The following is a 13,680-nucleotide window of genomic DNA, read 5'->3' as shown; positions in this document are numbered from 1 at the left end:
ATTGTCTCTATTTCTTCAAAGTTTCTTTCTGGGTGCCAGTTTCTTGCATTAGAAGATTTTTTTCACATGTTTGGAGACTTTGTGCTGTGCAATCTATTTAAGAATGAGAGACCAGAGTGCTGACTGGAAGCCCTGTGAGCATGGACAGGGCTTGCCAACCGATGACCTTCCCTTCAGAGAGGCAGGGTAGGTTCCAGATGTTCATGTGATGCATTAGTTGGGATAAGATTTGGTTGAGTATAACAGAGTATTCAAAATAATTGATAATTGATTTATAAAATTAAAGCTTATTTCTCCCTCACATTTGGAAGCACAGATTGAAACCCAGGGCTTGTATGGCAACATCCCCACTGAGGATGCAGGTAACATCCACCTGGCTGCAAGGGTTTCTCAGTGCAATGCCTCATGGTCTCCAAGTGGCTGCTCAGGCTCTGATGGTTGCATCAGCATTACAGGCAGCAGAAAGGAGGATGGCAGAGAAAGGAAATTCCCAGTCTCTTTCCAGAGGCCCACATAATAGTCTGTATGCGTTTTGGCAAGAAATTAAACATTGGCCACATCTAGCTATAAGAAAAACCACAAAATGTATTCTTTTGGCTGGATGTATTACTACCTCAAATGAAATTGGGGTCTTATCCACCAAAGCGGGGGGGAAGGTGTTAATGAGGCCATTAGTGACCTCTGCCATGTTGACATTTCTACCCTGTCAGTATCTATAAATCTTCTTTCTTGGGCTGTTAAATTTCTCCAGAGAAGACTTCTCCAATTTCCAATTATTTGAATCTCCCATCATGGAAAATGTAGGAGATGCCTCTGGCTTTCTGTTTCCATCCCAGCACATTATCCTAGAGCCAATCTATGCAGGAGGGAACTGAAGGTTGAATGCGTCAGCCTCCCATCCCTTCCAGATCTGAACAATTGAACAGTGTTGGGTAGGCTTCTCAGGAGGTGCAACTGACATCGAGCCCTGGTTGCCCATTGTAGAAGCCTCAACAGCGCCCTTGTATTGACTTTTCTCCCCTCTAACTCATTCTGTCTGCCTCCCCACTCTTGCTTCCCGGGAACATGTCAAATAACTGCACCAAGGGCTGGACTTAGGCTTTGCTTTCAAAGAAATTTAACCCAAGATAAAAATAATCTCATTATTTAAGTTCTAATCCTAGATCCTTGGAGCTCTTGTATTCATATAAAACCTCAGTGTAATGGCCAGAAAATACCGCATATTATTAAGAAGATAACTTTAAAAAAAAGGAGTAATTTTTTAATTCTTTGTTTCACTTCACATTGGTGTTCACATCCTAGGACTCTGAAATACAGTTAAAGAAATAATAAGAACTCAGTTCTCATCTCAAAAATGTGTATATAGATGAGGTTTGGGACAAGAACCTAGCATAACTAGCTAGCACACCTAGCAGGTGTTCTGAATCTCCCATCTTCATGCTTGTAAAAATGGACATAAGAAGTCTCTGAAATTATGATAGTCTGAAATTGACTCTAATGTTAAAAATGAAATACCCCTTTCTTACATTCTTTTGCACTTGTTAGACTGATGCAATGAATTACTTTTATCTCTCACTTTCCTTAGCACAGTACCTGAGAAAGGTAGGTGATTATTTATTGTTGAATAAATGAATGAATGAATGAAATGATAGTATATCCTATCCTCATAAAATAAGTTGAGAAAAAATATGCTAACATATTTGAGGAATCTGTAAAGGAAGTTGAATATTTATAAAATATTTTATAAGTGGAAATAGTACCTAAAAATTCATGTCAACGTTATAATTCTGACAAGAAAATAAATGGTTGCAAATATACTGAAACTTGCTCTTTGTTTTTATACTTTGTATGAAATATGTGGTGATGTCTTAAGAAATTATAGATCACAAGCCAGTCATTTATTTATTTTGAACTTATTTAATAAATTTTGAACCAAAGTAAGGTACCAAATTACTAAATTAATTACCTGTGAGATTTAAAAACTAACAGAAAAAGAAGATAGAATGTGTTAGTAATAAATATATCTTAAAATTAATTTAATGTATAATAAGCTGCATTATATTCTAATAACTGCAAATATGACATTATAATGATTTTGATGTTTGTATTAGTCATTATGGTCTCAGAATCCTATGGTTCCTGACAGAAAAGAACCACTATCAAATGTATACATCTCAGCTTAGTTTATTTAGTTTAATGAGATTCATTGAATTTTGTGCCCAGCACTGTTTTTGTGGTAAATTCCACTTATGAGTAGAGTGTGCCCACCTGAGTATTCCTGGAAAAGAAGAAATAAGGAACAGATCCAAACACCAACACATTTGCTTGGACTCTAAGAGGACAGAGCAGGGAAGAGACAGAAGAGAAAGTGGTACCTCCTCTTTTTGCCCCTTTTCGGGGAAGATGACAATACTCTTTATTGAGGGTTCAATTTTGTCATTTGGAGTTGGTTTTCTTAAGTGCAGACATATTGTATTAGCCGGTAGATGTCCGGCTACTGTAAGGAAGGGCTGCCATAAGGAAGTATCATAGACTTGGTGGCTTAAAGAACCCAGTTTATTTTATCTCAGTTCTGGAAGCCCCAATTCTAAAACCAAGGCATTGGGAGGATAAAATTCTTTTCTCTGAAGGTTCTAGGAAAGAACCTTCCTTGCCTCTCTAGCTTCTGGTGCTTGCTGGCCATTCTTGGCTTGTGGTTGCATCATTCCCATGTCTGTCCATCATTCCCATGGACAAAGACATGTCCACTATGTGTCTGTGTTGTTCTTCTTCTTACCAGGACATTGGTCCCTACATCCACCCTGCAGTAGAACCTCATTTTAACTAATTGCATCTTCAAAGACTCTACTTCCAAATTGAGTATATTCATAGTACCTAGGATTAGGACCTCAACCTTTCTTGGGGGGATACAATTCAAGGCACAACATAGCTCAACAATATTTTTTTTCCAAGAGTGGAAAATAGCACCACATTTTCGGTAAAGGCAAGAGGTGCTGTTGATGTTGTTTATGGTCTCTAAGTCTCACCAAAACCAGTGCTGAATTGTATGTAGCAGATTTGCTTAAGATATGTTTAAGACTTAGGTATAGATGAGCATTTTAGAAGCTAGGTAAGCAAGTGAAGAAATAGTGAATAGTCAGGTGACAAGGAAGGCTTCATTTCCTCTCTTGAGATGGAATCCGTAGGAACTCAATCAGCCCTGGAGACAATGGGACGCTCCAAATGTATTTTCACTGACGGCAGGTCCAATGAAGACAGTGAGAGCAAATGACATTACTTATTGTTGAGAAAAGTATAAACAGGAGAGAAGAAAATGGATATGCAAACTAGGCTTTCCTTCCACATGCAGAAAGTGGATGCAACATGTGTGACTCTGCTTCAGCTTTATCTACAGTTGAGCCATCTGTTGGTTCTATCAACCCTAATAACCTCGTGAGCACCAAGATCAAATGCATAATATCTTGGTCCACTGAAGAAAAGGAAGACGTCTGTGAAAAAAATAAATAAATAATGTATTCAATTAGCTGGTAAATCTCAGATATTTTTCAACTGACGACACCCCATGCCTGTTCCAATAAAACATTTAAATGCAAATGTGCTATTTTAAAAATGTAAACAAATTTATTATTAGTTTTTTTTCTACTCACGATTCTGCTGGAAAACTGCATCAACTGTGCTTTCTATTCCTGGAAAGATACTTGCTATGCTTTTGGGGTAACCTGGTTCCATGGACTGTCTTTGGTTATCATATCTGATGAAAAAATAATGTCCCATGTTGTAAAACCAGTATAGTATATAGCGACAATGGTTTTCTTTAAAGTGCAAATACTCTACAAAGTGTCTTCACACCTACTTCCTCATTCAGTCTTCATAATGTCTTATTTCCTGGGCCTAAGGATGGTGAACTTCTCTACCTAAGGGTATGTTCTATTTATAAAATATGTGGGTAGCATCAACACTAAAACAGGCATCTGATGGGTAGCACAAATTGTTTTCCAAAGGAAGGGTTTCTATTTTCTGAGGATTTCCTTAATGGGCGCATAGTCAGTCTCTCTCCCTTCCCCTCTGCCCCCCACCCTCTCTGAATAGTGAGATAAGTTCCATGTGGCACCACATTCTGTAAACTACCTGAATAGCATTTTCTTGAGTGTGTTAGAATTCAATCCTAACTTTCTTTGCATTTCATCCTGGTGTGTTATTAAGATTTGTTCTATTTCCTGACATAGAATTGTCAGTACCATTGGGAAGGCTTTTAAATTTTATAAAATTACACTTTCAAAATCCATGGCAACACTGAGCATTTTGCCAAGAAGAATGCCCACCAAAGATCTCCTGAGTATCTTAAAGCCATCGCATGGCAGGGTGTTGGTGGTCTGTAGATACATTTCGATCTCCAGCTGAAATAGTAGTTTGCCTTACCTCCAGACTTGGTCATTTACAAAGAAGTAGGTTTTTCTCCTGTAGTAAACAGCTGCATCGATGGCTTGGACGCTGCTTGGGAAGCCGTAGTCTGAGATATCCTTGGGATAACCTTGCTTGATATCATAGCCACTCAGAGCCCAGTACTGTCTGCCTGCCAACGAGTCAGGTCACAGATCAGATACGGTTCTTCTGTCCCTATGACATGATATGCTACCACTTCTTAGTCTTTGTGTAAATTCACCACAGAAACAACAATGGAACAAGAGCCTTTAAAAGACCATGGTGGTCAAGTTCAGTTCATGGGCTGGAAGAGCTCTCACGGTCCCAGCACCTGAACAAGTCCCGCTTCTTAGCCAGGCATGTCCGGCCCCACAGCTGGGGGACTATCTCATGTTGTGAGCCTCCTATGCAGAGACGATATTCCAGCTGCGGGGACTCATAGGCTGTCATACCTGGGTGGAGGAACACTACAGGTGTTCTCATTCTGTAGATGGGCCAACAGGGCTGAGGAGGGAAGAGCTGCTCAAGTTAACATGGCAGAGAGTGGCGGGGACCCCACCAAGCCCGCTCTCCTGACCGCGTCCAGCCAGCACTAACATGCTCCCCTCGGCTCACCTCCCCTCACTCTGGAAGTATCCCCCTTGCTTCAGGGGGAAAACCATAGGCAATTACCTTTAAACAGGAAAACGAGGTCCTTGTCCACATCCTCATAGGCCGCCTGTATACCGTCAGGCAAGGATGGCCAGAACAGAGAGATGAAGTTGAGGTCCACTCTTGGCAGCTGTGGATGCCTCCTCCAGAAGTACCTAGCAGAGCAAAAAGGAGGAGGGCACACAGGACACGTGAGTGGGCGGCCCCTCCAGGTGCTGCACCACTGCCCACCCGGCCAGACCCCCGGGACGGTGGGACAATGCCACCAAACCGCTTGTGAGCATCATAGCCAACATGCAGCCAGGGCTCTATGGTGAAGCTGGGTACTTGGCAGTTTTTAGAGGAGGTCCTAGGAGTGACCTTCTGTGATTATGTCTGTCCTGTCCTCCTCACGCCCTGACAAGTCTCACTGGTGTTCCTACAAAATGCTGAGACTTTTAGAATATTCCAGCAAAAGCAATAGGAGTAAATCTGGCCCCGATCACACAATCACAAGTGGCCAATGGAAAATTGAAAAATCCAACCAGTGAAATGACTCACCCCACTCACCGCAGCTTATCCCAGGATAGTCTCTTTTACTGGACTGAATGTGGGTGGGACTGGATGATGTTTCTGTGTCCGGGAAACCCGTGTGTGGCATTCTCGAGCAGCTGGACCCATGTCTGTTATGCTATCACTTACATCTGAATGTTTATGTGTGTTTGAGGTTTTTTTGTTTTTTAAAATTTTCCTGGATGTTTTGAGTTACCCAGAAAACAATCATTGCAATGAGGTGCACAAGCCCAGAATTTGAAGGAAAAGCTGAGTGATGTGTAATATGGGGTTTGATTAGAATCCAGTTCTAAGTTATGCCAGTAAATTAAGATAAAGGAAGAAATAGTTCAATCTTATACTTGTCTTTAAAGAATAGTATTTCTCCACGGAGTGTGGCGATAGCATCAAATGTCAGTCTGGGGTCACAAGTTGTGGGTGTGCTTGGTCCAGTTGGTTGGACAGGGTTGCTTGAAGGACCTCAAAAAAAAAAAAAAAAAAAAAGAAAAGAAAAGAGAAGAAAGGAAAGAAAAGAAAGAAAATCTTTTTATAAGGTTAAGTCTAGTGTGACTCCTGGAGTACCTGGGCTCTTCCAGGAAGGGGAAGGGTTTTCACAAGACAAAAATTCCTATCAGACGATCCCACAAGGTTTTAGACTCTCTTAACCTCATTATTATCATTTCAAAGAAGAGAGGTGATTTCTGGAGATAAGTGCAGGCTATGTTGTGAAGGAAAATAATTTGAATTCTGTGCATCCTCCTCCCCTCCCTGTACTTTAAAATCCTAATTCTGTCCTGTCCCGTTTCTTGGTTCCTCCTGGATTTCTGTCCCTTGGTATACACTCCTAGCTGTCTCACCAACACCCAACTTCAGGAAAGGAACCAATGTTCGTCTTTTGTCCTATAGCATAAATCTAAGCCAAATGTTAGCAATTTTTTTTCCTGTAGGTATTTGCATCTTCATGTGTTTTTTCATTATTGAATGAATGGCTAGGCTAATAGTTAAGAGAATGTAAAATGTGGAGGGAAAAGGAAGGAGGTTTTTTCAGGGTGAAAGGAGTCAAGAAAGGGAGGAAGCTACTGTGAGTCTCATTTTTCTGGAAAGTTCTATCGTCATAAGGAAGCCCCGAGTTGTTGTGCTGCTATGCTTGGTTCTGTGGTGCTCTCCCCATTCTCCTCCCTCCACAGGGACCTAGAGACGCTCCAACCTTCTCTTGGGTGCCCTGTTCTTATGGCCTTTGGGGCCAGGAGGGCAGGGGGAGGGGACACATGATGGTCCCTACTTGTCTCAGAGCCGAGGCCTCCATCTCCCTCCTTGAAGAGCATAAGCCACATCTTTAAGAAACGTTCTATTCCTGCATCTTCTATTCCCACCCCCTTCCCTCCTCTACAGACAACAGTTCTATTACCTGCAATATGTATCTTCTGCTTAGCATGTTTCTTGACATGCCTTGCTTTGCCTACATGCATCTGATATTTGTGGAATCAAATACTGTGTAATTTAAACACGGTATAATATGTATCATTATCTTGTTTCTTTTCTACAAAGGAGAATGTTTTAAAGACCCTTCTATTCTATGTGGTTGTCACCTGTACATCTAATTCAGTGGTGTCCCCACTAAGTGTTACTCTGTGGTGTGCACCTGCCACCTTTGACAGACCCCAGACAGACCCCTGGGTACCCTCCAACTTCCACTACCATGGACAAGACTGCAAAGAACATCCCAGATATGCCCACACCTCACCATGTACTCAAGGTTCTTCCCACACTCTTACCGTAGATGGTCTGAATGCCATTGATGTCATCTTGAGGGAGGGTGTAGGTGCTGGGGTCGTGGAAAACATAGTTGGGATACATCAAGGCACCAGGGTCAGTGGAATGAGAGAGCCCCAAGGAATGGCCAAATTCATGGGCAGCAACAAGAAACAAATTGTAATCTGAAACACAAGCATGCATGGTGAGTGGCTTCAAGTGGATCCAAGGGTGGAGACAGTGGAACCCAAGGACTGCAGCTTCCAAGCCAACAGTGCTGGAGAAACCACATTTTCCACACCTGTCTTTTTCATTTTCCCTTCCCTGGGTGTGGATCTGAGGCTGAGAGGAGGGATGACAGGGCTGCCATTGTCTTGGGATGCCCCACAGCCCTCTCCAGCCTCCCAGGCCCTCAGCCCCTTGAGTAGAGCCTCAGCACACAGGTAGTTAGAGAAGAAACATGCCGGGCTGTGCGTAGCCTCAGATGCAAATGGACTTGCTTTCCCTCCCTGGTCACCCATTAGCCAGCACCAGCTCCTTCTTGATTCTGAGTTCTCAAAGCAGCTTCAAGGACTCTCCACCTTCCCCCTTGTTTGAAAGACAAAAACCTGCTCCTTCTGCCATCTTTAACTTCCAGGAGCAGTGCTTTTCCCAGCTGGGAACCCCCTTCCCAGGCTAACACTTCTGTCAGATGGAGCCCTTACAACTTGGCCAAGTCCAAGGACCTTCCCTTGCCCAGCAGACACCTGAGGGCTTGACTTGCCTCATTCTGGTCATCCCATAAACACACCATGCATTTTCTTACATGCCCCCCTTAACAAAAAAGAGTACTTTCTATATGCTGGGAAGTGTAATATTATTCAGTCCTCACAACATTGGTGTGAAGTATCCTTAGAAATATTTTTACAGGGATCCCTGGGTGGCGCAGCGGTTTGGCGCCTGCCTTTGGCCCAGGGTGCGATCCTGGAGATCTGGGATCGAATCCCACGTCGGGCTCCCGGTGCATGGAGCCTGCTTCTCCCTCTGCCTGTGTCTCTGCCTCTCTCTCTCTCTCTCACTGTGTGCCTATCATAAATAAATAAAAAGTTAAAAAAATGTTTAAAAAAAAAAGAAATATTTTTACAGTAAAGGAACTGAAGCCCATGGATTTTGGATACTTCTTTAAAGGTCTTACAACTGATAAGTGGTACAGCTGAGGTCAAATCCAGGTTGATGGCATGACCTGTGCTCAGATGAGAGCATTCAACTTCCTATTTATAATTAGCCTCATGAAATTCTATCCATGCTCCTAGACCCTTTCTCTTGATCATCACATCCTTGCATTTTTTGCATTCCTGAATACATCTCAGAAGACATTTTTGAGGGCCTGGAGTAGGTTGTGAGGGGCTCTGGGGGTTCTGTCATGAAGCACAGTTGAGAGAGGGAGATGTACGCCAACAACGTGAATGGCACAGCACAATGAGGAGAGCAGTTAGAGAAAGAGAAACAAAGGCTGTTGGCATTCTGAGGAGAAAGTCCCCATTTCTGCTGGAACTCAAGACAGGGAAGCATAGAGCAGAGAAAGAGATTTTGAAAAGAGGAACTTGGGGTGTAACGTGAGCAAATGTAGGGAGGTTGGGAATGCATGGTGTGATGTAGGAACAGTGAATGTGCAATGTGGCTTCTGCGTGTGAAACAGGAAGACAGGTGTTAAAGACGAGTTTGCAAACAAACAAGAGCCTTGAATGCCAAGGAGAGGAATTTGAGTGTTACGTGGTCCAGAAATGTAACACCTGGACTTTAAGCAGGAGGGTAACATAATCTGAGATGGACTTTCCAAATGTAAATTTTGCTGGCATGCTGGGAAAACTTCAAGGTAGGAGAGATTGGAGGTTGACAGTCCAGGTGGGAATTTGGATCATTTAGTTCAAGTAAGAGGTGACAACCACATGGACCAGTGGGGAGGGCAACAGAGATCCAAAGTAGTGGAGAGAGCTATTTATCTTTGGGTTCACACAGCTCCCAGTACAGGGACTTGGGTGAAATAAACACAATGTATATGTTGAAAAAATGGTGGGAGGAGCAGATCCCAAGCAAAGGTCAAAGTTTCCTTTCTTGTTTTCTACAGTGTTCTGTGGCATATTGCTGCCCAGTGGCCTTGTGAAGTTCCACCTGGCCTGGATATTCCTTACTCATCCCCATTTCTTCCCTTCAGGTCTTCTCCTGAAAGGGGTGGTTTGTCCCATAAGAGCAACCACCGAGAAAGAGCTCCCTGAAGATGAAATAACTCGACCAAAAGGACGGTGACTGTTTTCTAAGTGGAATAGTTTTCTTAAAGAACCTGATTATTTCTGAATTTTCAAAAATAAGGACCTTCTCCATACATCATGAAATTTCAGAATATTAAAAAAAAAACATACCCTAAAGTAGTGGTCAGCAAACTTCTTCTGTGAAGATTTAGATGGTAAGTAGTTCAGGCTTCGTGAGCCATGTGGTTTCCATAGCAGGTACTTAGCTCTGCTGTTGTACCGTGAGAATAGCCATAGACAATACATAAGCAAGGGATCCCTGGGTGGCGCAGCGGTTTGGCGCCTGCCTTTGGCCCAGGGCGCGATCCTGGAGACCCGGGATCGAATCCCACATCAGGCTCCCGGTGCATGGAGCCTGCTTCTCCCTCTGCCTGTGTCTCTGCGCCTCTCTCTCTCTCTCTCTGTGACTATCATAAATAAATAAAAAATAAAAATATATAAAAAAAAAAAAAAGACAATACATAAGCAAGTAAAGGTGGCTGTTTCAATAAAACTTTATGTATACAAACAGGACCAGGCAGGATTTAGCCATAGTCTGTAGATTTCTGATTTCTGCCCTAGGAAAACACGGTCAGTAATTAGCCTTAGGACTTTTTGAAACCTGAATTGACTTAGTATTATGAGGTAGCAAAAATTTAAAGTGGTCAGCTTGTGTGAGTTTGAAATGTTAGCAGAATTTGGGTGTGTGTGTCCAAGGGGAGTTTCTTATGTGAGAAACACATATTTAGAAGCTGCCTGTTGACATGACTTTGGTTGACTTACTGTTAGAATTTTCGGTCCATGTTTCTTCTGCATCAAAGTGAACATCTCCTCCAATACCTTGGCCCGGCTGAAAGGCATGAGCGAGGATTCCATTGGGTCCGTCAAATGGCGAATTGTCACCATGATCTGAAATAGAGCAGTCTGCATGGGGTGCCTGTGGAGTCTCAGCTCAGCCAGGGAAAGCAAGTATGAGCACCACAGCTGCAAGCCCACCTCCTTGGACGAAAGTGATCCTGATGTCCGCTTCTCCCTGTGAGACCTTGGTGAAGGTCAGGGGTGATACATTACTCCATACTTGAAAGGCTTTCTGAATAGCTGTCTCCACACTGGCCTCTGACAACTGTGGGGTGTACTTAATAATCCTTCAAATGAGAAAATGGGAGAAGGATTCATTATGGTTTAGAAGAGCCGCCCATCAGCAGACCAAGCTTCTCCATTTAGGAGTGAGTGGTCTATGACGAGCTGCCCCTGGAGAGGGTCTGCGAGCAGTTGCAGGACTCAGGGCTGCAGACATATGTGGCTTCTGGGCAGCTCACTCCTTATCTTTAAATCTAAAACATTTCTTTATTCATAAGGTGATCATAAAATAGTAGCCCTCTCATAGGGTGGTTGTGGGGATTAAGTATGTGTGAAGCGTGCAGCTCAGTACTGGGCAAATCAGAGTATTGAACAGATACTGGGGATCATTACTGTCATCATCAAGATGCAGGGAGGTGGGGCTATAGTCTCTTCAGCAATGAGCGAGCCTCGTTTGAGTCCTAAATGGAATTCATAGAGAGGCAGCCTAATGTTGCCATCATCCTTTTGAGATTGCTGGAGAAGGACAAGAATATCAGGCTGTAGGGTGAGGAGGCCTGTGGGGTCTGTGGTCTTTCACACAAGACTCTGGGCTCTTCAGGGCAGGGACACCTGTCTCCCCTGCATCCCACATCCTGGGACCGTGCCTGGCACATCACACATGCTCCATAAACACCCCCATCAGATTCTGAGTCCCAGGAGCCATCACCTGTAGGTCAGGTTAGTTTGTTTCCACTTGGGGTTCCCCGGGGTTAACATAAAATCACCGCTGTCGGGCACTCCGCAGCGAGGCTTCTGCATCATCTCCAGCGTCTCCTGATTGGGCTTCCCCGTCTCGTTCAACCCAAAGAATCGCTGCATCTCTCTGAGCTTTTCCATAATCACACTGGTGCTGTTCTTCCTCTCAGACCGGAATCTGTTCCTGGGTAACTGGTAGAACTTTTCTAGGTAGTCCTGGGCAAAGACAAATATGGGAGGGGACTGGCTGGGTCATTCCTGCAGTTCTCTGGGCATTCTGTATCCTCTCTAAGTCACTGCAGACTTTTGACAGACTAACACCCTGAGAGACGAGCAAACACACGGATTTGGGGGTCGACTTTGAGGGAACAGGGACGATGGGCCAAAACGGCCCCCCTACATCCAGTGTTCCAGTTAGTGTTTATACATGAAAGCAGGTATTTCATAAGGGATGAAGCCCAAGTCCCCATGCAAAGTGCTAGTACATAGTCGGGGGACTGGCTCCTTTTATAAAAAATAAATAGCACTGGCTACTGATTTCTTGAGGTATTAATTGCATCAATGAAAATTCTCTTTTAATTATCTTTCCAATACTATGGAGAAGATGTAATCATCCTAAGACACGGGTGTGCACAGATGGAAGGAAATTGCCAAGATGACAACTCAGATCCCAGACCTCCCTGGTGCTTCTCAAATGAGAACTGTAAATTTCACAAGAAGAACTGCAAACTGGGTTTGGGGTAACAGCACCATCCTTGACATTAGTTAGCCATTTACTCACCACAGCTCCTCTGGAAGGGACTGACGCTGCTGAGGAAACCAGTTCTGAGGCTTCTTTCACCCTAAGCAGCCCAGGAACACCTTCCACTTGGCAAGGGACACAAGACAGAGCACTTTTGTGCTTTTACTGGATTCAGAGAGGCTTGGGTTCAAATCTCAGCTCTGCCACAGATTAACTGAATTTTTAGACATGCCATTTAACTGATTTAAGATTCACTTTGGTCTCTAAAGTGGGAATAATAACAGCTGATCCCAGGAATGCCATGAGAACGACTCAAATGCTCAGTCATGCACAGAGTCAAGGCTCACGGGGCTCCAGCCTCTAGCCCAGGGGTAGATCACTGTAGGGGATGTGTAAGAAGAAAGGAAAAGGAAAAAAAAACAAAAAGAATACTACTTTTCTATAACTGCAAAGCTAAGGAAATCGTGCGCAACAAATTCTCTGACAGCGTTCTCTGGTGCTTCTTCAAAATTTGGCCCGACTTTCCTACAATGGAAAGTAACCGTTGGTTTTGCTTCATAAACGTTTATATACATAATCAGATGTAGGAAATCTCACTGCACCACAAACTGACTTCTAGTTCCTTCTAATCTCCCGTCCTTGTGGTCTCTGGTCCACCTGAGATTTCTGGCTTCAGAGACAAGTCCATAGAGACGGCACCAGACATGGTGACTGGGGTGCCTATAATGGCTGAGGAAAATCTCAGGTGAGTCAGAAAGAAAATCCCCTACTTTTATAATTAAGACCATTCCTTCTGAACGGGATCCCTGGCTGGGGGCAGCTCGACAGCAGTATCTTCCCAGAGTTCAAAGAGCCCAGCGAGGAACCCTCTGGACTCCTGATGTTCGAGCCCAAACTAAACATCCATATAACTCCTTTCAGGCTGATCTAACTAAAAAGAAGAAACAACCCACACAGTTTCCTAAGAACCAGCACGTCAACCACCACCTGCTGGCGGGTGGGTTTACCTGAACAACTCGTGTGCTCTTCTCTTCTGGGGACTCCCCTTGAACTGGAAAGGTGTGTGAGAGCTGCACGCAGAGCAGGAGCAGAAGTGGGAGCTTCCTCAGGTCCAACGTGGCCTTATCTGCAAACGCTGCCATCCTGGCCTTCCTCTCCTGGGTCCCTCAGGGTTGCTGGGTCCTGTGTCACTGCTCTCTCTTCTGGCCCCTTATAAAAGCCATGTCTTGAACAATTGCCACACATCAGGAATGTGAAGTAACGCAGGTTATTTATGCTCTTACACTGTTGCGACGTTCTAATGTGATTTAGTATTCCTCAACAGGGGGCGGGGGATCTTTCGACAGAAAAAAATAGTGCAATTTGCTATTCTTTGCTCTTAGGATTTTGGTTAGAGATTTACTCTTGCAAAGCTGTCCGATGTCAGAGAAGACTTGGGGAATTGCTCCAGAGGGTAATAACCAGCACTTGGCTGTGGGTTTGCATTTTCTGGGTGGG

General features: G+C 43.8%; 1 protein-coding gene across 1 annotated transcript; it reads right to left on the bottom strand.

Annotated features, from left to right (window-relative positions):
* Positions 1-2,131: 2,131 nt before the first annotated feature.
* Positions 2,132-13,479, bottom strand: MMP8 (matrix metallopeptidase 8). Its single transcript, XM_041771822.1, has 10 exons — positions 13,191-13,479; positions 11,413-11,657; positions 10,620-10,768; positions 10,407-10,532; positions 7,380-7,541; positions 5,967-6,084; positions 5,095-5,228; positions 4,420-4,573; positions 3,648-3,751; positions 2,132-3,488 (listed from the first exon to the last, which is right to left on the bottom strand). Exons 1-10 carry the CDS (start codon positions 13,323-13,325, stop codon positions 3,385-3,387), a joined length of 1,431 nt encoding a protein of 476 aa, XP_041627756.1. The 5' UTR covers positions 13,326-13,479; the 3' UTR covers positions 2,132-3,384.
* Positions 13,480-13,680: the final 201 nt, after the last annotated feature.

The sequence above is a fragment of the Vulpes lagopus genome, chromosome 10 (assembly GCF_018345385.1).
Source record: "Vulpes lagopus strain Blue_001 chromosome 10, ASM1834538v1, whole genome shotgun sequence".
NCBI lineage: Eukaryota > Metazoa > Chordata > Mammalia > Carnivora > Canidae > Vulpes > Vulpes lagopus.
This window is presented reverse-complemented; position numbering and strand designations above follow the sequence as displayed.